Below are 27,579 nucleotides of genomic sequence, written 5' to 3' on the forward strand. Positions count from 1 at the left end.
TCCAAACTGCCAGGCCCCACTGGAAACTTCGGAGTTCGTTTGCAAAGGGGGTACGGGGGGGGGGGTAGGGGCGCTCACCGTTGCTATTTGCAGGCCAGCCTCTGTGGCAGGGCCGCGGAGGACGGGCCGGTGCAGTGTGGGGACTGAAGAACTATAGGATTCTTCGGGATCCTCTTGCTCGAAGCCATTCGGCATGTCGGGGAAGCAGAGTGCAGGCAGCACGCGGCCCAGATCCCTCAGTCACGGCGTGTCTCCAAACACGCCTTCTGCTTTAGACGCAACGCTCGGTATTTCTTTTCTTTTAATGCTTATGGATTTATTTTGAGAGAGAGAGAGAACACGAGCAGGGGAGGGGCAGAGAGAGAGGGATTTGACGTGACCTGACTGGCTTACATTTGGTGCGCTTCTAGGAAGTCTCAAAGTCAGAGACGGCTGTTAGGAAGACAGCCATTCCTGCCAGCCAGGGAGAAGGGGTTTGGGGTATCAGGTCCTGAGCCAGACCGCAGGAAGCACAGAGAAAGCGAGACCAGGAGGGACACCCAGGGGGACTCAGAAAAGGGGTCTCTTCATGTCCTCTTACCGCCCAAGCAACACACAGCACCGCTTCCAGATTGAAACACCGCACACCCACTACTCCTACCGCCCTAGAGAACACAGAGCTGGGGTGTGATTCTACCGGCACCAGGCACAGACTTCTGCAGCGTGTCTGCCCCTGGGTAGGTCTGTTAGGGTGAGACAGGCCGAGGGGGGGGAGGGGAAGACAAGGCCCCTCCTCCGTCTTCAGGGAGACTGTCGCCTCACTAAGAAAGGGGCCACGTCTCTTGCTCATCACGACCCCCAGCTCCAAGGACAGTGCCCACCTGGCACACGGGGATGACTCCTGAGTTCTCGGGGCCCGAAGGAATGAACGAGGATGGCTCCCAGCGCTGGAAAGGTTATCTGGTATAGCACATGCTCGGTAAATATCTGGTGCGTGTTGCACGACTGAACACCCCTGTCCCCGAGACACCCCGGAAGGGCTGAGGGTAGGTGAAAAGAAATACACACGGACCACGGCGGCACCCTGCCGTCTCCCGGTCGCTCTCTTCCGCACGTTCTGAAGCCAGCGAGCAAGGCCACAGAAGCAGACGGAAGGGAAGAGAAATCTCATTCAGGGCAGGTGGATGCCGCAATCTCCTCTGTGACTCCTCTGCAGCCTGGTGGCCGGCCAGCGAGCCGCCCCAGACTCCGGCATCACCGGGGCCCCCAATCATTTCCACGGTCACTTTCTGCAGCATTAAACTTGTCACAACCTAGTCTCCTAAAAATCCAGGAAGGCTTGACTGATCGTGCCTACACCTTTGCATCCCCTGACCGGCTGTCATGAAGAGCACCAAAGTGACTGTTTTAGATAGACAGTAGACGAACAGACTAGAAAATGATAAACAGGGGCGCCTGGGTGGCTCAGTGGGTTAAGCGTCCGACTTCGGCTCGGGTCGTGATCTCACGGCTTATGAGTTCGAGCCCCGCGTCGGGCTCTGCGCTGACAGCTCAGAGCCTGGAGCCTCTTCAGATTCTGCATCTCTCTCTCTCTCTCTCTCTCTCTGCCCCTCCCCTGCTCACATTCTGTCTCTGTCTCTCAAAAATAAATAAAAACATTAAAAAATTAAAAAAGAAAAGAAAATGATAAATAGATGATAGATGACATTGATGGATGGATAGATGAAAATGATGGACAGGTGGGTGAATGGATGGACAGGTACGTGATAGAAATGATGATGGACAGATACAGGATAGAAAGATGGATGGATGGGTGGGTGGTTGGATGGTTGGATGGGTGGATAGATGGGTGGGTGGTTGGATGGGTGGATAGACGGGTGGGTGGTTGATGGTTGGATGGGTGGGTGGATGGGTGGGTGGACGGACAGACAGGTAGGCGGGTGGGGTGTCTGTGTGCACACATGTGCGTCTCTACCCCACTCATCAGGAACACCTTCCCTGCCTCAGTAGAGCTCAGTCTTACGTATCTTATCTTACAAGCGTACCCCACTGCATTCTTCCTGATCTCGATGTCAGATCCAGGTCGGGACGAGCACACAGCTCGCAAGGAAAGAAAAAGCCACGGAAGCTTATCACTTTGGAAAGTCTCCTTAGTGTCCAGCATTCTGGATGCTTTCTCCTCAGCCTTCTATTAAGCATGAGGAAGAAGAAAAAAGGGAAGAGAGAGTCAAGGGCCACATCTGTACCTTTTCATAGGAAGTGCACTGATAAATGTTCATCGCTCTTTTTTTTAATGTTTATTTTTGAGAGAGAGACAGAGAGAGAGAGAGAGAGAGAGAGAGAGAGCGAGCATGAGTGGGGGAGGAGCAGAGAGAGAGGGAGACACAGAATCCGAAGCAGCTCCTAGGGTCTAAGCTGTCAGCACAGAGCCTGACGTGGGGCTCAGACCCACAAACCGTGAGATCACGACCTGAGCCCAAGTCAGACACTTAACTGAGTCCCCCAAGCGTCCCTACACGTTCACTAAAGGACTGAGCGCACGCACACTGCCAAAACGCAGCACGCGAAGTGTTTTTTACGTTGCTGAGCCAACACACATCCCAAAGTTATGTGGAAAACATAAAAAAAGATTCCTAGAGATTCCCCACTGGATGGACGTTTCTATACTTCATTGCTAAAAACAGAGGTTACATGTGGGCAAATAATTTAAGCCAAATAACGTTTCAGAAAACCACACGTGCTCCCAAAATGTCTGTAAGCCACCCTGGGATGGCACCTCTACACCCGTGCATGTGACAGTCACCAAAGAAGCAAGAGAATCTAACTTGTGAGCTGGTGTTCTCAGAGTCACTTCTGCCGGCAGGGCCTGGTCGGTGTCGTCCCGTGTCATCACCTGTCCGTTTCCGAAGCCGTGCTTGTCATCGCTGGACACACGGACACGAGTAAATGCACCAGGTGGCCCTCTCTCCTCCTCCTCGTGTGCTCGTGCGGGCTCTCCTTCACACACGGACACAAGCACACAGCACCCCCCTTACTACACTGCCCTGCACAGGCCTGGCCACTCAGGAAGGAGATTGCACTTAAAGAAGGAGTAAGCAGAACTTTTCCCAGCACCTTTGCAGCATGCTCGGAGGAGGGGGAGCATGGTGACGCACAACCTCGTAAACCGACCGAGGGCACACAGACCTGCAGCGGACGGGTCTTGGGGACACCCTGGGGTACTTCGGCAGGCGTGGGGGAGGAAGCATCCGGGACAGGAAAGGACGACCCTGGGTGACAACGAGCACACTGAGCATGAAGGTTTGATTTATAACAAACACAGCCCCCCGGGGGGCTCGTACTTATAGGTCCCACCCCCCACGGGTCTGGGCCCAGGGCTCCCACAAGATGGCCCAGGCTGTGGGGCCATCCACAGGCTCAACCCGTCCCCTCCCTGCAAGACCTGCTCTCCTGGGTCCCTCGTGGGGAGGACGGACCGGGCTGGGCCGCTCACCGGCTGTGGCTCCAGCTTCTCGGAGGTCAGCTACCCACTCTGCTGCCGCCTTTCTGGAATCGAGGCCGGGGTCTGCTCTGAGTCCTCAAAGCCTCGCTCGAGTCTGATGTGCGGGAGGCTCCCTGCCCAGGAGGTGAGCGGACAGGCGCCGACCCTCCCCCCTCTGGCGGTCCGTGCTCCGGGAGGTGCCTCGTGCCGCGTCCACGGCCGCTCCGTCCACACCCGCACGCGTCTGCTCTCTCTGAGCAGCGTGGACGAGGAGAACGGCCACGGCCCGGCCATTTCCCAAAGACGAAAACGCCTGCGACCGCTCACACCGCCCATGGCCCGAAAAGCAAAGGCGCTCCGTCTCTGCTCCAGTGACCTCGTTCTCTTTAAGTAAGACGGAATCTGAAACCACGGAGGTTCTGGCGCTAGAAGGAAGCGCATCAGCATGAATATTGGCTTGCTGGAACTTGACAATTTTTCTGGAGCTCACAGAACTGAAGAGCTGGCTTTTTCCCCTTCTTCTTCTCTTCCTGACTCATGCAGTTTCTGAACATCAGCGAACAACTGGTTCCGTCATCAGAAAACTGCTCGGCCCGGCTTTCACGTTTGACTGCTGGCACCTGTCGCAGAACTGATCGGGGGAACCGCCCTGGACTCCGAAACCTCGTGTGGGACAAACGGCCAGCCCCCCGAGGAGGCCACCGCGTCTGCTAACGGAGCCGGCAGGCGAGCCGGGACCTCGTGTTCATCGCGGGAACGTTCCGTGACAAACGGTTTTGCCGGCAGCTTCAAAGGCCCCCGCCGGGTCACCGTTACTTTTGCCGGCCTCCCTGTTCCTTTCTGATCCGTCCTGAAAATAACAGGCCCAGACACAGGCAGGCCCCACCGTACCAACACCCCGTCACGGGCTGGACGGCAGAGGGTCAATGCTCGGTCCAAGCGTGTGATTCGCATCGTGACACAGATCCTGACACGGAATCCCGCTTCGGTGTCTCCTTCGGTCCAGTCCAGCATCTGGAGGGATCCGAGGTCAGTGCCACCTGACACACGGCTGACTGGCGGTCCTTCCGTTTATGCACCACCACGGCCTTTCAGGGGCGTCCCCTCCGCCTCAGCACCGTCCTTCTGTAGCGACAAACGTCTCATCTGTGAGACGGGCCCACCTGCCAGGCAGGCTGGGCCCGACCTGCACCGGTCTCTCTTGGGACGCAGCGCCTGCCTGCTGGAGGGGAGCGGCTTCCCACGAAAGCGGGTCCAAACTGCTGAGGACAGCAGGGCCCACGGGGACTCTCGATACACATCTGTGCCCAGTGTCCGTCCCTCGAGGTCCTTACACCTGTGCCGGAAGCCCGCTTTCCCGATCTTGCCTGCCTCCGTCCCAGGGCACCACCCCCAGTGCTTCTGGGCGCAGGCTGCCCACTCCTCTGTCCCCACAGACTGCGGAGACATCTGCGTGACCTCCAAGCACCCGTCCCAGCCCCGTCACGGCACCCGAGACGCCCCCCCACTCCGCCGTCGTCACTCGCCCGTTTGTCTCTCCCACTTGACCGGAAGCACGTTTAAGGACAGGAACCCCCTTGCGAACATTTTCTCTGTGACACGCTTCTGAATAAATGACCACGACAGCGGCCTGATCGGAGTTTCTTCACAGCGTTTCTGCTCAGCCACAACCTCCGTCTTCCCTCTTCAATGGATTTCTGTTTTCTAAACGTATAAAGTCTCTCGCTGCCGGTTCCGCAGGCGGCCTGGAGAAGACACGCTCTGACTCCACGAAAACTAGCTCGTTCTCTTGAAGTGGAAGGGAGTCCGAAACCACACGAAGGTTCTCGCGGTGAGGGGGCCGGCTCTGGCACAGTGCCACCCGGGGGGATGGGGGGGGTGCCCGTCCTCCGGAGCGGGAAGTCTACATCCCTCGGGACGCCAGAGAAGGTCTCCACGTGCGGACCGCCAGCTACTCCGTCCCGCCTCACGCTTCAGGCCCGCCAGATTTCTCTCTTTCGTTCTTTTCAAAATGGGACGTCCTCTCGTACACCTACGGGTTGTCCCCAGCCTGAGGGTCCACGCTCCCGCCACGCGGGACCATCTGCCTTTCCTGGACGCCGCCCCGAACATCTACCCGTGCGTCCGAGGCTCTACTCACTCTGCCCAAGCCACATCAAGTGTCACTTGGCATTTTCTTGTCACTGCCTCCCCTGTGCTCCCGGAGCGCTCCGCTCCCGCCTTGACCGAGCACCCCCTTAGCTGCACCTCTAGACTCACACCATCCCCCCGTCAGGGCCACGAAGCCCAAACAGGCCGAGGGCAGACAGTGCTGCTGTTCTCCCCAGGGCCTCGTGCGGTGCCTGGCTCCAAGAGGCTGCCTAACGCACTCGGATGGAAACACGTTCTTCGTGCCACAGTAGCAATAAAGAAGGCAAGTGTGGGGTCCTCTTTCTTAAGACGAAGCACTGATATGCACGAAAAAAGCAGAGATGGCGTTCCAAGAACGGCTCAGAAATGCTTCCAAAATTCCAACCCCTCTCCGCACCGGGTCCACGGTGAGGCCGTAAACACAGACCAGAGAGGAAACCCTCCATCGACGTAATTAGGAGGCACCTCTTTATCTGCAGGTGGATCCCCAGAGGCAGGAAGAGAAATGGGAAACAATACCGTCAAGATGATGCGTGGCCAGGGCTCCGCCCGGGACACAAATGTCACACGAGCGCCTGGAGCCCATGGTGCATTCAGCAGGCACCTCTTACATGCAGGCGCCCCGCTAGGTACGGCCGAGGGAGGGGAGAGAGGTCACCACTCCCGGCTCGGCTGGGGACTGTCCGTCCTCACAGCACTTCCTTCCGTCCACCAAAGTTTACTCACCTCTCCAGAGAACCTCCGGTCTGCACTCCCAGGCCCTCCCCGCCCCCCAACACAGCCCATCTCCCCTGAGTTCCCGAAGCTCTTGATTCAAACCCACCGCAACGTTTCCCGGCACTCAGGGGAGGAAGGTCTATCCCTCCCGCTGGCCTGTTGAGTCTCACCCATCCTCCATCCTTGTCTGACCAGCTTGGGCCCAAGGACTCCAGAGCCGGGGCTTGGAAAATGTCACCTCGTCGGATTCACATTTCTGTTCTCTCCTTCAGAGAGTCCGCCCACATCTTCGACACCCCGTGGAAATAAGCCAACTCTGACCACTGTCGAACACGCTTTACCTCTTTCAGAACCAGCACGCATTTGCCGGGTCCCACGGACTGAGGTAGCTCTGCGATTCTCCCTTTGTTCAGGTAAGGGCCCGAGAAACACCTGTGGTTGATAAAAAGCTGAGGACAGCAGTATTTCCCGTTAACAGTACCTGCAGGGAAGAGAAACACAGCGGATGCCTTAGGATCCAACAAAAAACCGGCTTCCTCCACTTAGTTGTCAAAATTACCAGAGGCACGTGGCGTCTTGACATCGGAATGTTTTATACCCACAGCAGCTTGGAAGTTCTGGTTGTTTTTTTCCTACCACATACGTGAACTTTTCTGTGTATTATGCAGGATTCGAGACACAGCAAAAGGTGCTACAACCAACACAGTGACAACTAACGTATCACTAGGCAGCTAAGAAAAAAACAATACCGGCTACACAGCTAAGTTCCCCTGGGCTTTCCACCCCAGAAGCGCCCCTCCCCCAACCTTGTGCTCCCCTTCCCCGAGTCTGGTGTTTGTCATTCCCATGCACGTCTATAAACTTTACCACACATACGGGTGTTTGTGTGTCAACACACAATGGATCGCATTTCGGATATTTTTGAAATGCAGCAAAATCTTGTTTGCGAACATAACTCGTTCTGGAAACATGCTTGTAATCCAAAGCACTTGTGTATCAAAACGAATTTCCAGAACCACTGGCTCAGTTGTGATCATGTGACATTCGGCATCACATACGACTCGTACGGCAAGACATCACTCCTTTATCAAGTTAAAATTTATTAGAAATCTTGGCTCGTCTTGCCCGTCACTCGCAATCCAAGGTTTTACTGTATTCCCTAAGTGATTTTCTGCAGCATTTGGTTTGTTTAACGTGAAGGTTCTAAGATCCAAGTTGGTAAACGTTTATCCAGAAGGTTCATCCATTTTCCACTTCTGTGCGTGACTCCATTACATCAATACAGCACAAGCGAGTTTTCCGTTCTCTTACTGATGGACGTTGAATCATTTCCGCTCTCTCGGTATTACCGACAGGGCTTCAGTGAACACGGCTGTGAAAATCTGCTCCTGCTTATGGGCAAGAGAGTTTTCCAAGTACGTAACAAGGAGGGGAACTGTTCGGCCCTGGGGTCTGCAGTCTTCCGTTTTATTTTTTTTAATTTTTTTTTCAACGTTTTTTATTTATCTTTGGGACAGGGCGAGACAGAGCATGAACGGGGGAGGGGCAGAGAGAGAGGGAGACACAGAATCGGAAACAGGCTCCAGGCTCCGAGCCATCAGCCCAGAGCCCGACGCGGGGCTCGAACCCACGGACCGCGAGATCGCGACCTGGCCGAAGTCGGACGCCCAACCGACTGTGCCACCCAGGCGCCCCTGTAGTCTTCCGTTTTATTACACATGGTCAAATCGATCTCCACGCGGACTATCCCAACTTACACTCCTCTCAGCGCTGTGTAGGAGTTCTTGCTGTCCCACGTCCAAGCCCACACTAGGTATGGCTGCCTCAGTCCCACGTCCAAGCCCACGCTAGATATGGCTGCCTCAGTCCCACGTCCAAGCCCACACTAGGTATGGCTGCCTCAGTCCCACGTCCAAGCCCACGCTAGATATGGCTGCCTCAGTCCCACGTCCAAGCCCACGCTAGATATGGCTGCCTCAGTCCCACGTCCAAGCCCACGCTAGATATGGCTGCCTCAGTCCCACGTCCAAGCCCACGCTAGATATGGCTGCCTCAGTCCCACGTCCAAGCCCACGCTAGATATGGCTGCCTCAGTCCCACGTCCAAGCCCACGCTAGGTATGGCTGCCTCAGTCCCACGTCCAAGCCCACGCTAGGTATGGCTGCCTCAGTCCCACGTCCAAGCCCACGCTAGATATGGCTGCCTCAGTCCCACGTCCAAGCCCACACTAGGTATGGCTGCCTCAGTCCCACGTCCAAGCCCACGCTAGATATGGCTGCCTCAGTCCCACGTCCAAGCCCACTCTAGATATGGCTGCCTCAGTCCCACGTCCAAGCCCACGCTAGATATGGCTGCCTCAGTCCCACGTCCAAGCCCACGCTAGATATGGCTGCCTCAGTCCCACGTCCAAGCCCACGCTAGATATGGCTGCCTCAGTCCCATGTCCAAGCCCACACTAGGTATGGCTGCCTCATTCTGCCACTCGGATGGATGTGAAATGTACCTCCCAGAGAATTAAATCTGCATTTCCTTCATTATGCTTTTGACTTAGCCAAGTTGTTGGTCTAGTTGTGTCTCCAAGGGCCACAGGGAAAAGTGGAATAACCACACAGTAAGGTATTACCCTACAGCCTCCTGATGTCTGGAAACACAGAAAGGGGGTTCGCTGTCAGCCAAGATGCGCCCTCCCCCACGCCGCTCCAAGCTAAACCACGCTAACAGTGGTATTTCTGCCTAACAACGGTTCTGAGTTTGGGATGGTAACTGAATGGTCCAGGAAGGTCTGTCCTAACAGGATTTCACCTAAGAACCAACAGGGAAAGAGCACGAAGTGTTATTTTTGTGAGTAAAAGACAAAAGGAGTAAAATAACAAATACAGACGCTGAAGGAAGAGCTGACATTTTAAAACCATTCTGGGGGCGCCTGGGTGGCGCAGTCGGTTGAGCGTCCGACTTCAGCCAGGTCACGATCTCGCGGTCCGGGAGTTCGAGCCCTGCGTCGGGCTCTGGGCTGACGGCTCGGAGCCTGGAGCCTGTTTCCGATTCTGTGTCTCCCTCTCTCTCTGCCCCTCCCCCGTTCATGCTCTGTCTCTCTCTGTCCCAAAAATAAATAAAACGTTGAAAAAAAAATTAAAAAAAAAAAATAAAACCATTCTGAAGTTTGAATTCTATACAACAAAATGAGACCAAAGAAAATTATGCCCACGGCTGCACACACGTGGAAGTTCCTTGGTAGGATTACCCTACCCAGACCTCGAGAAAACAAGTTTTAGTGAGTCTACTCATAAAAATGCTCTCCTCGGGGCGCCTGGGTGGCGCAGTCGGTTGAGCGTCCGACTCACGATCTCGCGGTCCGTGAGTTCGAGCCCCGCGTCGGGCTCTGGGCTGATGGCTCAGAGCCTGGAGCCTGTTTCCGATTCTGTGTCTCCCTCTCTCTCTGCCCCTCCCCCGTTCATGCTCTGTCTCTCTCTGTCCCAAAAATAAATAAAAAACGTTGAAAAAAAATAAAAAAAAAAAAATAAAACCATTCTGAAGTTTGAATTCTATACAACAAAATGAGACCAAAGAAAATTATGCCCACGGCTGCACACACGTGGAAGTTCCTTGGTAGGATTACCCTACCCAGACCTCGAGAAAACAAGTGTTAGTGAGTCTACTCATAAAAATGCTCTCCTCACTACACCCTGGACGGATGGGGTTCCTCCACGGCGTATAGCTTTTAATCCTGGAAGAACTCAGAGTGGGTTTCGTTCTGGATACAAAACAGGATTCTTAATCGGATATATTATTCAATGTACAAACATGTCTATAATCAGCTTTGTTTGTCAAGGGGGAATTCCCATGTGTGTTTTCAAAGGTTACTTAGAAGATGCAGGACTTTACACGTTAAAAGACACGTACTATTCGTGCTCAGGTTTCAAACACAGAGGGTTTTTTTTTTATTTTTTTTTTTAAATTTTTTTTTTTAACGTTTATTTATTTTTGAGACAGAGAGAGGCAGAGCATGAACAAGGGAGGGTCAGAGAGAGGGAGACACAGAATCTGAGACAGGCTCCAGGCTCTGAGCTGTCAGCACAAAGCCTGATGCGGGGCTTGAACTCACTGACCGTGAGATCATGACCTGAGCCGAAGTTAGCCACTTAACCTACTGAGCCACCCAGGCGCCCCCAAACACAGAGGGTTTTAAGGAACAACTCAAGAGCCCACGGGGACTTAAGTATTAACCGCTAGTAGAAAATGCAGGTGGGATGGCATAAAATGTCAAAAGCAGGAGTGCGTGCTGAGGATATTTTCAACGCTTTTTCTTTCCACGTGACCACTCACAGCATACAACCTTAACTGGCTCCTCATTTCCAAGTAGCACTTGGACTCTTCTCCTGCGGACCGAAAGAATTATCTAGAGCTACTGACCAAGAAACAGAAGAGGCACAGAGAATTTGGTTTAGAAATTGTTTTTTAAAGGTGCGCCTGGGGGGCTCGGTCAGTTATGCGCCCGACTTCGGCTCAGATCACGATCTCACAGTTTGTGAGTTCGAGCCCTGCGTCGGGCTCCGTGCTGACGGCTCGGAGCCTGGAACCTGCTTTGGATTCTGCGTCTCCCTCTCTCTCTCTGCCCCTCCCCCACTCACGCTCTGTGTGTGTCTCTCTCTCTCAAAAATAAACATTAAAGAAAAATCAGAAAATAAAAGAAAAATGTTTTAAAGTAGCTGTATGTGAATAAGTAGCAATGGAGACAAGGAAAAAGAACCCAGAGTTGAGGCATTCTTATATTGACCTGGAAAATACGTGAAATGTCCCCCTCACAGACTGGGAAGGGTCAGACAGCCGCAAAGGGGCTCACTTACCTGTGGTGTCCAAGGGAGAGAATAAACAAAGGTCATGAGGTATTTTCTCAACAGGCACTGTGGATGGCAATCTGCAGATCAAGAAAACGAAATGATCATGGGTCGCACCCTTTAGAAGACACTAGTCCATTCCAAAGTCCTTTCACAACTGAAAGGGGCTGTTCCAGAAACCCTAGGACACATGCATGTAGCGGCAACACCAATACCCACGGGGAAGATCATTTCACACAAGTCGCTCCCCAGTTCTTACCATAACCCTAAGAAGCCAGCGGAACATCTCCCCCTCGAGGGGACATCACTAGTCAGTGATGTCCTTCTAGGTCGTTCCAGGCTTTGCCTCTTGCTACAGAATTATAATAACATCCTTAATTATGTTCTTAGACCCGAAGAAGTATTAGCTTGCAGAGACTTGAATGCGAATCAGACTTGTCTTCAATGCCTAACTGGGAACTACCACTGTCTGGTGGCCTTTGATCTCTGGCATCTGGGCCGGTGTGGGTCACGGCTACACGAAAAGGATCTTCACAGAAAGCCTGTGAACGGATGGGTCTTGAAACGTCAGGTGGGCCTGGCCTACGACAGAGCTTTGTGGTATGGTTCAGGAACCGCTTGCTGAATAAATATTTTCTAAAAAATGTAGCCAGGGGGAAAAAGAGGCATGTCGGGTCTCAACAGGGTATCCACGCTGGCCGTGCGGAAGAAACCACACCGTCGAAGAGTGACATGAGCTCAAAGTAAACCATGACGAGACCTCAGTTGGGGCAGCTACAGCACCGGTTCTCAAAGTGGGGTCACCGGAACCAGCAGACCGGCATCACCTGGGAACTTGTGAGACGTACAGACGGTCAGGCCCCATCGAAGACCCGCTCAGCCTTAAAGTTTGGACACGGGGGTCCGGCAGCGTGTGTGTTTTATCGAGCTGCCCCGGTGACCACGGGTCCACGGACCGCAAACCGGGGAGTTAACGAATTCAGATTTGGGTTCCGTGGTGGGACGCTTGATTATTACTTCCTCTCTATTTCAGCCTCCTCCAGACACACCTGGAGTCGCATTAACCTGATACACCGTGTTTCGAAACGAAGGTACGAAAAATGCCCCCCCAAACTGTTACTTGCATTCAAGTGACAATACAGCTATTATTACATCTCATTTTATTTCGACGTGAGCCTGGGGAGATGCAAAAATGCTGGTCTTAAATTCCTTTCCCTCAGTGTATTTTTATGAAGAAAACGGAGCCAGCTGGCAAAGGCAGAGAAGAAACGCGGCTTCCTCGAGCGCACCCTGCTGGGACCGGGCAGAGCTGGCATCAGGCCGAGGGCCGCCTGGCAGGCCGGCCGCGACCAGGGACGCCCGCGTGCCGCGTGCGGGGCAGGGGCAGCTGTGCGTGACCGTGGGGGCATCGTACACTGCTGTCACCTTTAGGGTGCCAGGTGCTAGCTAAGTCCCTAAGGAAAACAGCGACGCCTCCTGCCCTCCACAAAGACAACGCTGTAGAGTTGATCGCACAGTTCGGGGGGGAAAACAGAAACAAAAACTTACTGTTTTTCCGGCTGCACGACTGCGATCTTTCTCTTTTTTTGTGCTGGAAAACAGGCAAGACAGGGCAAAAGGACAATCAGCTTTGCTCCCCAGTTGGGCAAAAGCTTTTTTTAAAAAATGCCTTCAAGTAAAAACTGTGTCAGTTTTAAAGTAACGGTTTGAACACTGAAAAGTTATTCTATTCATGCCGCAATTTTACCTCAGTTTCTTCTAGCATTAGACCGTGACTCATCAGAAATGAAGTCTAAACAGAATTTAGTGCATTTAATCTTACCACTACACTAGCTACGTTATTCTAAAAATGTGCTTTTAATAAGAAAGAAAGGGCACACATATCATACTCACCTAATCCACCTGGTAGGACAAATTGCTGCGAGCAAGATTATCCAGAAGGATTGTTTGTTTTTTCCCCACGGAAAGCGAGGGAAGTCCAATACTATTACCATACGGCATGCTCCCAAATTAGGATTAGAGGTATGTTTTTGCACTAAAGTATTATTACTGGAAGGAGGATTAGTACCCCGTAAATATGTCTGACGAATATCGACATAACCCAGCCAATAACTATTTTTCAGACAAGAAGATTTACAGTTTATATAACGTATTCGGAGCACCTTACCAAAGATAGACCTAAGACTGTGGCATCACTTAATGCTGGCACAGACGATCCCACATCTTCCAGCATATGCGTAATTTCAAGAAAAAAGTTTTAAGTTTATTTTTTGAGAGTGAGAGAGAGAGAGAGAGAGCCAGAATCCCAAGCAGGCTCTGAGCTGTCAACGCAGAGCCCAACGTGGGGCTTGATCCCATGAACCTCGAGATCATGATCTGAGCCAAAATCAAGAGTCAGACGCTTCACCACCTGAGCCACTCAGGCACCCCTGAACAGAATTTCTAAAGCTACCGGAGTTTAGATTATTTAGGTTTACAGTTTGCCTCTTCAGAACAAATGCGTGACTGAATCCAGTCATGCCTGGCTCTCTGGCCAGTGGAGTCAAGAGTCTGTGGCACTTTAAGTGAGAAGAAAAAATGAGAATGCCTTTGATAATGACAAAGTTATTCTATGCTCAAAATTTTAGGAATAGCTTAAAGTGAGGGCCAAGATACTACTCTCGTTGGATGATTCATCGAGCAATACTGTGGATGGGGGAGAAGAATCCCTTAAAATCCACCTGTGTGTAATCTGGGCTACTTACTTTGTGGCACACAGGTAATGTATCATCCCACTTTTTTTGAGTGAGTGGGGTGGGGGGGAGCACGAGTGGGGTAGGGGCAGAGAGAGGAGACACAGAATCTGAAGCAGGTCCAGGCTCTGAGCTGTCAGCACAGAGCCCCACGTGGGGTTCGAACTCACAAACTGCGAAGTCAGATGCTCAACGGACCGAGCCACCCACGCGCCCCACTGTCCTACTCTTAATGAATATCGACTAGGACTCAAGTGCCCTTCAAAATCTGACATCAGGGAACAGAACTGATACAGGATGGAAGCTTCCTTTCTAGCAATACTCTGAGCATCTACATACGGGAACCATGTCGTAGGACGTTAGAAAGTAAAGCTAGCATATAAATGAATAAAGGAAATACTAGCAATATCTGTTTCACAAAAATTAAAACCCCTTTTCTTTAAGGGCTCATAATTTTAAATAATACTCTTGATAAACATTAGGGTGGAATAAAAATGCCATGATTTATTAGTTTTGAAGATTTTTAAAGGTCCCATTTCAGGATAATGATCTACAACAGCATATGTTAAAACACACACTGCTATATATATTCAAGAGACAGGACTGTTATATTTAAGAACACAGAGTTAGTTCTGGGTTAAGTATTAATATTGTTTTAATTCGGCATTTTTGTGATCAGAAGGACATTATACACTTCAAACTACAGTTGAAATCTCACTGGTTGGTTAGTGCTAAGAGTAGCTGTTTATATGTTATGTCAGTAAATTATTATGGTCAATTAGGATTCTTTCAGGGTAAATCTCATGAGAAAAATTAGTTCTTTCTCAGACATGCTGATACAAAAAGACAGTATTTAGCTTCAATGTTCTCTAATCAAAATAACGAATTGTATACCAAACTGGGAGTCAAGATTTCTTTCATACTTTATTTATTCTATATATGTTATATATTATTTTAGACAACGTACCTATATTATTCTATTTACTTTGAATTTTATCTCTGCCGCTCTGTGACCTTCAACCGCCTTAGCATTCTGACTTCGTTTGTCAACCTGTGAGATGCTTACAAATATTCATCTCACAAAGACATTGAAAGCACACATGAGGCAAAAATATCGGCACTCCACAGAACATCTAACAGCAGCTCTGTGTTTTACAACTTAGCTACACTATTTACAAAACTGTCTATTGATAAAAATAAATAAATAAATAGATAAATAAATAAATAAATAAATATAAAATTTTAAAAAGGGGATGCCTGGGTGGCTCAGTCGGTTCAGTGCCCAACTCTTGACCTCAGCCCAGGTCATGATCCCAGGGTCATGGGATAGAGCCTAGCACTAGAGCTTAAGATTCTCTCTCTCTCTCTCTCTCTCTCTCTCTCTCTCTTCCTCTGCCCCTCTCCCCTGCTCGTGTACTCTCTCTCTAAAAAAAAACAAAAAAACAAAAAACAGGGAGACCTGGGTAGCTCAGTCGGTTGAGCGACCGACTTCAGCTCAGGTCATGATCTCACGGTTTGTGAGTTCGAGCCCCGCGTCGGGCTCTGTGCTGACAGCTCGGAGCCTGGAGCCTGCTTCGGATTCTGTGTCTCCCTCTCTCTCTGCCCCGTCCCCACTTGCACTCTGTCTCAAAAGTAAAAAGTGAAGAGTCTCATAAATATGGAGAACAAACTGAGGGTTGCTGGAGGGGGGATGGGTGACATGGGTCAGGGGCACTAAGGAATCTACTCCTGAAATCATTGTTGTACTAGATGCTAACTAATTGGGATGTAAATTTCAAAAATAAAAATAAAAAATAAAAAATAAAATTAAAAAATAAGTAAATAAACATTAAAAAACTTTTAAAGAAAATAAAATAGTCAAAAGACACACAAAAAAATGGTCTATTTACTCCCCCACCCACGCTGGCTGCAGATGCCGTCCACACTGGACGATACTTACAGACTGTTTTGTGCGGTGTGGTCAAAGGGTACGAATTCGCCTCACACCAGCCCACCGGGAAGATGTCCATGGATTCTACATCAACAATAAACTCCGGAGCAGGAGTCTGTAGGCCTGCATTGGACAAGTCAAGACAACAGGTACAGATTTTACCAAAAAGAGCCAGAAGAAGAAAGGAAAATACAAGCATCCCTGAGATGAGGAAAACATTTCCCGGAACATGGAACAGAAAACTTGGAACAGTCTTAACGACAGATACCGATACCTGGAACAGAGTACAAGGGGTTCAAGTAAAGTAGAGACTGCAAAAGTCTAAGACTCTTCCTACTGCAAACGGCGGAGGGAAGGGCGGAGAAAGGAATCTGGGAACAACGGGCACTGGAGCCTGAAAGCACCTTTAAACCTAAGGGAATGCACCTGAGCTCGCGGTCAGGGCCACAGCACACGTTTAAGCCAGCAGACACACTTCCTGCTTAGCCAAGGTCAACCTTCAGCCAACGGAAGTTCGCATCACGGTTAAAAGGAAGTAGTGAGGCACAGCAAGCCGGGTTTTGAGCAGTGAAGACAGACGATACAATTTCTCTAGGGAACTCATTCACTGATCAGTTTGACTGGGGTTGCTTGTTTCGAGCTCCTTGGGGGACCGCAGACTGCCGCCACGTTGCACAAAACCGTTTACGCCGAAGTGTGTTTTCCAGTCGGGTCGGCCTGTCACCCCATTTCACGGTCCTACAAATGCCTCGTGACAAATCAGCACCACAGCTACGAGACTCGGAAAGACGGAACACATCTGCATGTAACATGAGCCAGGGTTTCACGGAGCTCTGGCTACAGGGGTCAGTATGGAACCCAGCAAGCTACTGAGAAGAAGAAACTTCTACACAGACTCAGCAATTCTTTGGGAAAGAAAAAGAAAACACTGAAGGAAGACACTTGTGAACTAAGAATCAAAAGCGAAGAACTCTTAATAGACACGGGCTCACTGGCTCTGAGCACCTACCCTTGCTTTGCTCTGGTGTCTTCACTGAGAATCAAGGCGAAAACCACACAGTAGAACCCCCTCACACATCCGTGTCACTACACCACATCCGATGAATTTTAAGTTGGATCCCCCCCAAAACTTAGCTTCACGAAGCGTGATTCCAGCAGACGTAGGATGGTCCCACCCGTTGTAACTCTGACATTCGCTGCACTGGCTTCTACCCCTTACTTCTCATCATAAAGTAGATATTGCAGTAAAGGAGCATGTTATTTGATACGCGTGGGGTCCTGATTCAGCGCTAACCCAGTGAACACTATGACAGCACATTCTCACACACACACAGACACACACACACACACACACACACACACACACACACACACACACGATCATCGCCATTAGTCACGTTCAACGTTCGATCCCTTCTCAAAAAAAGCAATACTATGATTACGGATCCCAATGTCCTTTTGCCCAATTCTCCCATAACGTGAAGCATATATGAGTTAAAGGAAGGCAAACAGGTTGACAGAGATTATTTCTCGACACAGTCGAGTGAATGGAAATCATTTCCGTCTCATAGGATGACTCAACCACTACTGACCCTACTTGCCACAGAGACCCTCAAATAAACTCGACCACATGCAAGACAGAGAAGTAAAGAAACTTGCCAGGGAGCTTCCAAAGTGGAAGTTATTGTCCCTGTCCCGAAGGGCACACGAGTCTCAGGAGGGTCGAACGAAGAGGGTCACTGAGCTGTTCCCTCGTTAACTACGGGGCACGTTCTCACGCTCAGATTCCCTAAAATAGCATGGGTTCTGAGCTACTCAACAACTGTGCTAAGGGGATGAATTCATCTACGATAGACATTTGTATTTCCGGACTTAACGTTTAGATGCAAACCTGATTTTCGAGGTCAAAGGAGTGCTTCCAAAAGAAGCAGAAGGTGAATTTTATAGCCTATTCCTTCCTGAACTGTGACCTTCATCTTCCAATATTCTGCTGGTTCAAACGTCTCTTGGTATTAATGCTTTAATATATACACTTCTGTAATAGTGTTTACATTAATATATTGATATGGCTGTCTTTACCATACCTTAGAATTCTTTGATCATGTTCTCCATTCAAAACAAATATTTATAAGCTACAATGTGTCAGCTACTAGGCCTTCCAGGAAGTTACAGCCCTGTCTTCCTCGTACTTTGAAATCTAACCCACTAAGGCATCTATTAAATACGAACTGGTGGAAACGTGGACTATTTATCACCCAGAGACGTTTTCCTGACCCTGAAACTTTTCCAACCCTCCTCTGAATGATGGACACCAATTCCTTATTTCTCTTTATCAATCTTATGCAGTATCTAGATATATCTGGCTGGACTCGGGATAATCTTTTTAAAAAATAACGTACTATTTTTCAAGAGCAGGGAGCCACGAGCTTTTATAAAAAGCAATCCATGAAAAACATTAGGCGATTCTCCTTACTCTGGAGTCTCCAAACCTGCCAATGCAAAAGCTTAATGGCTCACTTCAGCAGTCTGACCATTTCCCAGGAAACCCTCTTGTGAACAACACAAGGTCAGGCTCAACGCCGGACCTCACTGCAGCTGTATCAGTCGATATGGAGTCCGCTCATTCATTCTTCCCCAGAACTTTCATCCGAAAAACCATCGGGAAGCCTCGATCTCTATCTGCCTAAATAAATTACGGTATATCGTGTGATGGGATATTCTGCCATTTGTAAGAAAAGATCGATGGGGTGCCTGGGTGGCGCAGTCGGTTAAGCGTCCGACTTCAACCAGGTCATGATCTCGCGGTCCGTGAGTTCGAGCCCCGCGTCAGGCTCTGGGCTGATGGCTCAGAGCCTGGAGCCTGTTTCCGATTCTGTGTCTCCCTCTCTCTCTGCCCCTCCCCCGTTCATGCTCTGTCTCTCTCTGTCCCAAAAATAAAAAAAAATTAAAAAAATTAAAAAAAAAAAAAAAAGAAAAGATCGAGAAACCACTTCATACACTTACATGTAGAGACGTGTCCATGTTTTGTTGAATAAAAGGAAAGCAGAGGGCAGAACACAACGTGTGTGTATAGTAGGTTATCATCTGTTTAAAAGGGGGAAATAACAGGGGCGCCTGGGTGGCGCAGTCGGTTAAGCGTCCGACTTCAGCCAGGTCACGATCTCGCGGTCCGGGAGTTCGAGCCCCACGTCAGGCTCTGGGCTGATGGCTCGGAGCCTGGAGCCTGTTTCCGATTCTGTGTCTCCCTCTCTCTCTGCCCCTCCCCCATTCATGCTCTGTCTCTCTCTGTCCCAAAAATAAATAAAAACGTTGAAAAAAAAAAAACAAGCAAAAAAAAAAGGGGGAAATAACATAGATTTATACGTGCCTACGACAGACCTGGAAGGAAGTACAAAACGCTAACAGTGGCTGTTTTGCTGGGAAAGGAGCTTAGACGCCGAGGAATGGGGCAGGAGGGGGAGAGACACTTTTAAGCACTTTGGCCCTTGCGAATGAATCGACGAATTCACAATCGCAACCTCACTTTCACCACAATAACAACGCGACACAAAACGCTCTGGGAAGAAAGGAGTCACGTGCCTGAAGAGTACTGCCACAGAGGCCGGGGTCATGAAGGACAAGTGACCTTCACAGAAAATAAAACCAGACCACGATGAATCATCTTGCTGCTAAGCGGGGAAAGACGTTCCACGCTCACAAAGCAAACGTGAGGCGTATAAACTTCTCAGAGCCACTTTGGAGCCTGCGAAGTCTTCCGCGATTCGCTATACCCCGCGACCGTGACGTCGGATCCGTGGATGGCCGGCCCCTTCCACGAAGTCCCGCTGTCCTTCCTACCGCACGGGCTTCAGGAAGAACGAGCCCCACACCTCAGTTCAAAGGCAGGAAGGGAAGAAAGGCACGAGGTGTTTAAGGAAGGAAGTCAACCTTGCTCAGAACCCTCAGGAAGAGAGGCCGCGGCAAATCGTGACAGGCTCACGCGTGCGATGGAAAGACGGGGCGTCAGAGGGAAGAAAGCTGCTTGGCGATCTGGGAGCCGGCAAGACGGGGGGCCGGAAACCCCACGTGCCGGCCGCCAGCCTCCTCTCGTCTGCAGGAGCCCCTCTCCGGAGCCAGACTGCCACGGCCCCCCGCCAGCTGTGGAGCCAAATTCCTAAGGAACGAGGGACGGGCAATGCTGTGGATGGCAAGACCAGGACGGGACGGGAAGCAGGCCACCTGGAGGGAAGCGACAGAAAGGGGATCCGGGGTGCGTGTGCGTGTGGAGAGGGACACTCACGGGTCCGCAAACGCTCGCCGCACAGCCCGCAGGCCCGACACTTGGCAGGTGTGCGATCTTCACCAACAACCCAAAGCGACGGGGACTGGGTCTGTCCCCGTTTTCCAGATGGGTAAACCGAGGCACAGAAAAAGGCCAGAGAGGAGAATCTGACCGTAAACAATCGAACGCTGGGGGCCTTAGGAGAGAGCATTTCGGGTGGGTGCTTTTCTTCCTTTGTCCCTCCCGTGTTTGTTTCTGGGTTTGGGTTTGATTTAGTTTGGTCGGTTTAGCGCCTGTCCCATTCCTATTTGGGCCCCCATATCCCTCCTGCACGGTCCCCACGACGAGGTGGCCCCTGCCGCCCCCCACAGAAGGGGAAGGAGGCCTGCCCCCTCCCCACGGGCAGACGACGACGGGCTGGGGCCTCTGAAACAGGAAGGCGGGCCGACAGCAGTCCCGTCCATGCTCACGGCAGCTCAGAAGCCCAAGTTAGGTGGGGGTCCTGTGAGCAGAGCCCCTGGAGAGGCGATCCGCCAGCCGCCCGCCAAAAGCCTTCCCCCCAGCTACACATTTCGCCCAAGACTTCGCCTAAAACAGGCGGTTCTGTCACGGGCCACCAAGGCCCTGTCTCATCGAGCGTCAGCTTTAGGGACAGAACAGACCGGGGAGGATGTAAAGCCTGTGCCCGCGGACCGTACCCACTGTCCGACCGGCCTCTTTAACTTTCGGGAAACCCTGCTCCGGGCCCCTGATCTGCCGACACAGCTTCTCCCAAAATTGTCTCAAGCAGGCCGTCCCTCCTTTTCAAGATTTTAAAACCACCCACGCTGGCTTGAAATATAATTACTTTCACATTTGCATTTTCCCTTGTTTGGTTTTTGCAAGCCTCGGCGAAATGCTTATTAACCACCTGACTCTTCCACAAATTACAGAAAGGCTTAAGGGGCACTTTCCTGCACCTGCTCTCCTATATATGAGAGGTGGCCTCGACGGGAGCTCCTTTAGACCACGCCACGCCTTGCCCGTTAGATCTCAGCGTCCTTCACAAACCCTAGCACCCAGAACAACCATCTGGGGAGGGTGCTTTTATTTACTTTTTTAAATGTTTATTTACGTTTGAGAGAAAGACAAAGTGAGAGAGCGCAAGGAGGAGAGAGAAAGAGGGAGACAGGGGAACGGAAGTGGGCTCTGTGCTGATGGCAGAGAGCCCCATGTGGGGCTTGAACCCACAAACCGGGAGATCGTGACCTGAGCTGAAGTCAGACGCTTAACCGACTGAGCCACCCAGGCGCCCCTGGGGAAGGGGATTTTAAAATGCAGATTCCTGGACCTGCTTGGGATTCAGATGCACTAGGTCTGTGGTGGCCCCGGGAATCTGCATTTTAAACTTCTTTTTAATGTTTATTTTATTTATTTTTTAAAGAGAGACACGCAGAGCGAGCTGGGGAGGGGCAGAGAGAGAGAGAGAGAGAGAGGGAGGGAGAATCCCAAACAGGCTGTCAGCACAGAGCCCAATGCAGGGCTCGAACCCACAAACCGTGAGATCATAACCTGAGCCGAAATCACAGACTGAGCCACCCGGGCGCCCCAGGGATCTGCACTTTAACACACTCCTCCCGTAGATTGGGAGATGGAGGGAGTTTACTAGAACTGAACCAAGCACAGGGAAACACTGACCAAAGAGTTCTTGAATGTTGGTTTTATCCCACTGGCTCAAAATTCAGTTGGCAAGATAGAAGTTGTTAAGGGACCGCTGTATCTTAGATCACTTTCTCGTTCGGAAACACGGGTTTTGCTGATTCTTCCTTACGTATGCAGCGAGCATTTAGCGAGCCAAGTGCACACGAACTTTTGTGCGGACACTGTGCTCTGTGACAGGCAGAGACAGTACGGCCCTGTGTCACAGGGCGCCAGCGACAGCATTAGGGGATGCACAGACACGGGAGTTCACTGTTCTGATGGACCTCAGGCTCTGCGCAGGGAGGCGGGGCCGAAGTGAGAAGGGGCCGCCTGTCTTCCTGCTCGCCGGCCACCCCTCTTCCTGAGCCGTCACCGTCAGGTGCAGACACGACGAGGAGCACTTCCCTCCGCCAATCTCCACAACCATCCTACGAGGTACAGACCCCCATTCTACACATTTTATGCAGCTGCACCAGTAAGAAAGGGGGTTTTAAACTCAGGAAGCACCGGAGGTCACACATCTAGGAGGCGGATGTGCCGTGGGGAGGCGTGCAGACGCACAGGGTATCAGGAGGAAGGCGATGGCTGTTACGGTGCAAAGCCAAGTCTCAGGGCCCCACGAAGGCAGCAGGGCCCAGGGAACAACGGCAGGAGTAGGGGGCGAAGATCCGGACCAAAGAGTGGCGGTGAGCCGCGAAGATGGAGATGCACGGGGACACGGGGCACTGAGGGGACTCCTTGGGCACGGGGGCGGGCACACAGATGTGAGTTACCCTACGCCTGCTGGCTTGGATGGTTTTCTAGTTTCTAAGGTGGGTCAGAGGGGAGACTCGAGGAGAAGAGCCAACGGGAGTGGGGGGACGACAGTGACGCCCGACTGGGGAACGCGGGCATCCACACGGGGGACGCTGTGCAGGCGGGTAAACAGGGCACCAGGGGAAAAGACTGTGATGAGCTCTGACCTTTACGCGTGAAGGTGGATGAACAAAGCAACGCCTAGAACGCTCATCTAAGGAGGAGTCCGTGGGGAAGAGAAACCTGCCTGGCCTGGGGTTCTGGAAAACATGCAGGGGAAGGCTTTGAAGGAAGGGTCAATGTTAGTCAAATACTGCAAACAGGAAAAGGGACAGAAACAACCTAGAGATGGAGAATCGTAAGCGACTGCAGGGAGCTTCTGTAAACGAACAAAGAAACAAAAAACACAACCAATCAAAGCAAGAGACAGAGAGCATATCTCAAGCTTCAGATCAAGAAAGAGATAAAACTGAGCGTGAGGACAACTGGAGGCAGGAAAGGTGATTACTAGTAACAGGAAAGGGCATGATACCTGCCACAGCAGGGGGGAAAATGCACCCGGTCTCCCCACAGATGCTGGGGTGCTGGCCCAACTGCGAGCAGAGTGAACTAGGCATGCCTTGTAATGCTGGTTTTCTTATTTTATCTTTTTAGGTGTTTATTTATTTTGGGTTGAGAGAGCACAAGCAGGGGAGGGGCAGAGACAGAGAGAGGGAGACAGAGAATCCAAAGCAGGCTCTAGGCTCCGAACTGTCAGCACAGAGCCTGACGTGGGGCTCGAACTCACGAACCGCGAGACCGTGACCTGAGCAGAAGTCGGACACGGCGCTACTTTGTTTAAAAGTGCTGAACTGTTGACCAGCCACCTCCACGAAAAGAATACGCTTTCACCATTTCATTAGGTGATCTCAGATCTTGCATGTTCTATTCGCCACACAGCCAGGTTTTCTTTGGTGATGAGGTAGAGAAAGGGAATGCCGGTTACCGCTAACCGGACCTGGGCACCAATTCCCGCCTTCCTGTCTTCAGGGGATACAGAGCTGGGAAACAAACTCCCAGGCTCCCCTGCACGATGATCCTGAGGACAGAGCACGCTCCACCGATAGTAATCTACTCGTGGGAGGTGCGGAGGGCAGCGTGAGGCTGGGGCGGTCCTCCTGCCGGCAAGCAAAGGCCACGAAGGCTGCAGCAGCCGGCTCCACACTTCTGTTTCTGCTCATGAACTTCAACGGTCCCTGGAGACACTGCAGGGGTGCCACTGTGTCCTCACACGCTTTGCAGCTGAAGCCAGTGGCGGGCCAGCGATTGAGGCTTCCTGCCCTTGGGACTCCAAAGTGCTCTTGAAATGAAGCGTCCCCCAGTGGCCTCCTGACTTCATGTCTGCAGCTCTCTCAGTGATCGTAGAGGCACCTTGTTTCCAGGCACAATCCCGTCTTGCTTGGAACACTGACTCTCGGGGGCGCCTGGGTGGCTCAGTCGGTTAAGCCTCCGACTTTGACTCAGGTCATGATCTCACGGTTCGTGAGTTCAAGCCCCGCACTGGGCTCTGTGCTGACAGCTCAGAGCCTGGAGCCTGCTTCTGATTCTGTCTCCCTCTCTCTCTCTGCCCCTCCCCCACTCGCACTTTCTCTCTCTCTCTCTCTCTCTCTCTCTCTCTCTCTCTCTCTCTTTCTAAGAATATATAAACACTTTAAAAATTAAAAAAAAAAAGAGAGAAAAAGAAACACTGACTCCGTTTCTTGACTGACATCAGGGCGCACAGACTGTCCCTCCAGTGTCTAAGCTCCCGAGTCCGGAAACCTTATTTCCCCTTGGTAATAAGTGATGCGTTTAGGCTGCCGCTGAGCTACTTAACAGAGTGGATTGCGCTTTACTGCCCCACACTTCTAGAAAATCTGAGTTCTGGGCCTCGACAGGCCCGAGAGGCTCACTTTTTACTCGAGTGGAGCATCTAGAACCGTGCTGTCCCAGAGAATCTCCTGCAAGGATACAGACTTCTAGATCCGTGCTGTCCAAATCAGCAGCCGCCAGCCTCCCGTGACCACTGAGCACTTGACTGCAGGTGGTGCTACTGAGGAGCTGAAATTATAACTTGATTTCACTGAAAACAAAGCAGCCACCTGTGTCTGGAAGCCACGCGGGGGACAACACAGAACTAACATCTAGTCGCAGCTCCTGAGACGGTCTCCTGCGGGAATTCTCATCTGGGATCCATGAAATTCCAAGGAGGTCTATCCACGAGCTGTTCTGAGAGGGTCCATGGATCGTCTGAAATGGCACCCAAAATTGTGTATGTGTGCAAGTGTATCTTCCAGAGTGGCAACAGCTTTTAGGAGAATCTCAAAGGGGTCCTTCCCATCCCAAATGTAAAAATCTGCTCTAGGATGGGGACCATCCTGGGGATGTCAGCACATTCTCGGTTCCAGTAAGGTCACTTGATTCAAGATAGAGTGAATTTTCCAGGACTCTGGTATAGGAACAACCTAAACCCTCCATTAAATACTTCTTGACTCCCCTCTGGTCTGAGCCCTCACCCCTATGCCGCATGGAATCAATTTTGCCATGAGGGGCTCAAGTGGGAAACTCCATTACCCTTGCTTAGTATGTTATCCCATTCATTCATTCATTCATTCATTCATTCATTCATTCATCAGATTTGAAAGTGAACAAAGTAAGAAGGCAAGGAAGGCAAGAAGCAAGCAATTCAGCCTCTGGTCCCCATGCAGATGAGGAGAGGACAGCCTAGGAGCCTTTGAGAGGCTGGAACTGAGGAGAGGCGCCTGGTTCCAAGTCTAGGAATCAGTCAGGCCTCGAATCCCCTTGTCGATTCCACACAGTCAGGTAGACGCTTCCGCCGGGCAGGCGACTGGAAGTTCACGTGCTAGAAAACGTGCACCAGAGCGACTTAGAGTCAGAAGCACCAGGTCAGGGAAATGACCAGGCCAGGAAATGGCGTCGTGTGAGGGTCCGTGCACTGAGTGTGAAAGGTCTGCCCCTTCCTGCTGTCGCCCCCAACCACCCAGGTGACCCGACTCGGGACACTGGCAGTAGCGGGTGTCAGAGTGAGGACCCTGCCAGCCTGGCCCGGTCAGGGACACGCCCCGTGCCAACTCTGAAGGGTGCGTGACACTTAGAGCCAGTGGCGGAAAAGAAACCAGCAGAGGCAGGCCTAGGTCGCTCACCGCAGCCAAGAAGCCAAGAGAAGATCAGACAGATCAGGAAGCGTCACTGGACAGTTCCAAAGTGCATGCATTTGTCAAGAGGGGAAAAGGAGAGCTCACGTCCGTCCCTGAACCGTCAGAGTGTCTTACGTGTAACTCCCTCCGCTGAAATCCTACACGAGGCTCAGGCTTCAAGAGCCCGCCGGCTGTTCCTGAGGGCGCTCGTCTGCGGAAATCGGGGACCACGGGCGCGCAGCCCTGCGTGTTCGGTGCTTGCTGATGGGGGATGTGAAGCTCGCGGTGACAGGATGTGAGTCCTGAACGCCAGGAAGCTACTGCCCGAAGCTATACCCGGCGAAGACTTCACAGACTGACACTCACACAGTACGTTCTCCAGGACGGAGTGTGGAAAAATTTAATTTTCTCTAGGTTTCCTTTCAGAGGGCAGCAAACAATAAAGATTAGGAGATGTCGGTAATACCCAAGCTCCCTGTTCTTAAGATTTTCATACGTCTCCGCAGACCTGAAGACTCTAGGTCGTCTTCGTGTTTCTGTCCTTGTGTGTTTGTTTTTATGACACATCAGCACCGAAAGCAGCGGGCACCAACTCCCCCAGGACGTCATTCCCTCCCTGCGCTCAAAGCACAACGAACACCAGCCGAGAGAGTCCCCCTGCCTGTTTTTCACGTGCAACAGCGCTCCCCAGGTCAAAACCGGGTTTCAGTGTCCCCTTCCAGAGCTCTCTTCAAAAATTTCTGTAGTGGCGGCAACGAAAAGGGCCACACATAACTTTGCAGAAATGAAGCCTGCTGGTGGCCGTACCTTTTATGGCATCAAAGGAATGTTAGCGCAAAGGCTAAAAGTCATGTATTCAGGAACATGGAGCTTCCCACATCTCTTCTGAACCGGAGGACAGGATTAATAACGAGGGGGTAAGAGAAGCCAAGGAAGGCATTGCAAAGCTGTAAGCCCTCTCAGGGAGCTAAAGCATCATGAGGACGGGTGAAGACCCTCCTCGTCCCCGAGGGAAGCATCTGGAACGCACGTAGAAGGACCTGGTGTGGGGCAGGGGCAGACGCGTGAATGCAGGGCCGTGACGCTAAGACATCACCACGGACAGCAACCTCTACTATACGGGTCAAGCTTATAACTGTCCGCCTCCAGGAGAGTACTGACTCAGGAGAAACACTGCAACGTCCTCTCTAAGTCAAAGAAACCCCATCATCCTTGCGCTCACCGTCCGCGGTTCCGGAGAGCTCCCAATTCTTTCCAAATGTGCACCCAAAGCAATACTACCTTCGTCTCCCATATCTCATCCATGCCCCCCCTCTTCAACATCGGCTCTTTTATAGACACTTAAAGAACCGACCTCCAGAGACGTCACGTATTAAGTAGAAAATGATCACTTTAATTACCTAAAAGTGGTCAATTAGCCATGTGCTGAAAATACTTCAAATCAACTTAATGCATAAAAATAACTAATGAGTTGTTATGAAGTATTTGATCTGTTTCAAGTGTCAAGTAAACGGTCTATAACCAGAATCACCATCATCATAAAAATAATTTAACAGCCACAAAGTGACCATAGCGAATCTCTAACATGCGTTCCCAGGACAAAGGAAAGACAACAGTATATACATAAAACTGAGGAATAACAAGAAGTAAATGCCATTAAGTTCACTGGCACTTTAAAAGGGAATATTCAGTGGGGGCCCAAAACAAACCCCCCCCCAAAAACCCAAAATACAATCGAGAGCCAAGAGACAAAATGGGATTTTACTTTATTCGATCCAACAAACACAGGATTTCGATCAAGAATTCCACGTGGATGATATGCAACAAACTGTTCATAAAAAATTTTTTTTCTTAATGAGTAAG

At 51.1% G+C, this 27,579-nt stretch overlaps 1 protein-coding gene across 14 annotated transcripts in view; it reads right to left on the reverse strand.

Annotated features, from left to right (window-relative positions):
- SFMBT2 (Scm like with four mbt domains 2) overlaps positions 1 to 27,579 on the reverse strand; it is a 227,691-nt gene that overhangs the window by 33,535 nt on the left and 166,577 nt on the right. For all 14 annotated transcript variants that reach the window (XM_023256314.2, XM_023256316.2, XM_045060845.1 and 11 more), the window contains 4 exons: positions 15,814 to 15,927; positions 12,691 to 12,733; positions 11,152 to 11,222; positions 6,649 to 6,788 (listed from right to left, as the gene is read on the reverse strand). In XM_023256314.2, coding sequence (XP_023112082.1) covers positions 6,649 to 6,788; positions 11,152 to 11,222; positions 12,691 to 12,733; positions 15,814 to 15,927 — 368 coding nt within the window. The remainder of the gene's footprint in view (positions 1 to 6,648; positions 6,789 to 11,151; positions 11,223 to 12,690; positions 12,734 to 15,813; positions 15,928 to 27,579) is intronic.

Source organism: Felis catus, chromosome B4, assembly GCF_018350175.1.
Source record: "Felis catus isolate Fca126 chromosome B4, F.catus_Fca126_mat1.0, whole genome shotgun sequence".
Lineage (NCBI taxonomy): Eukaryota > Metazoa > Chordata > Mammalia > Carnivora > Felidae > Felis > Felis catus.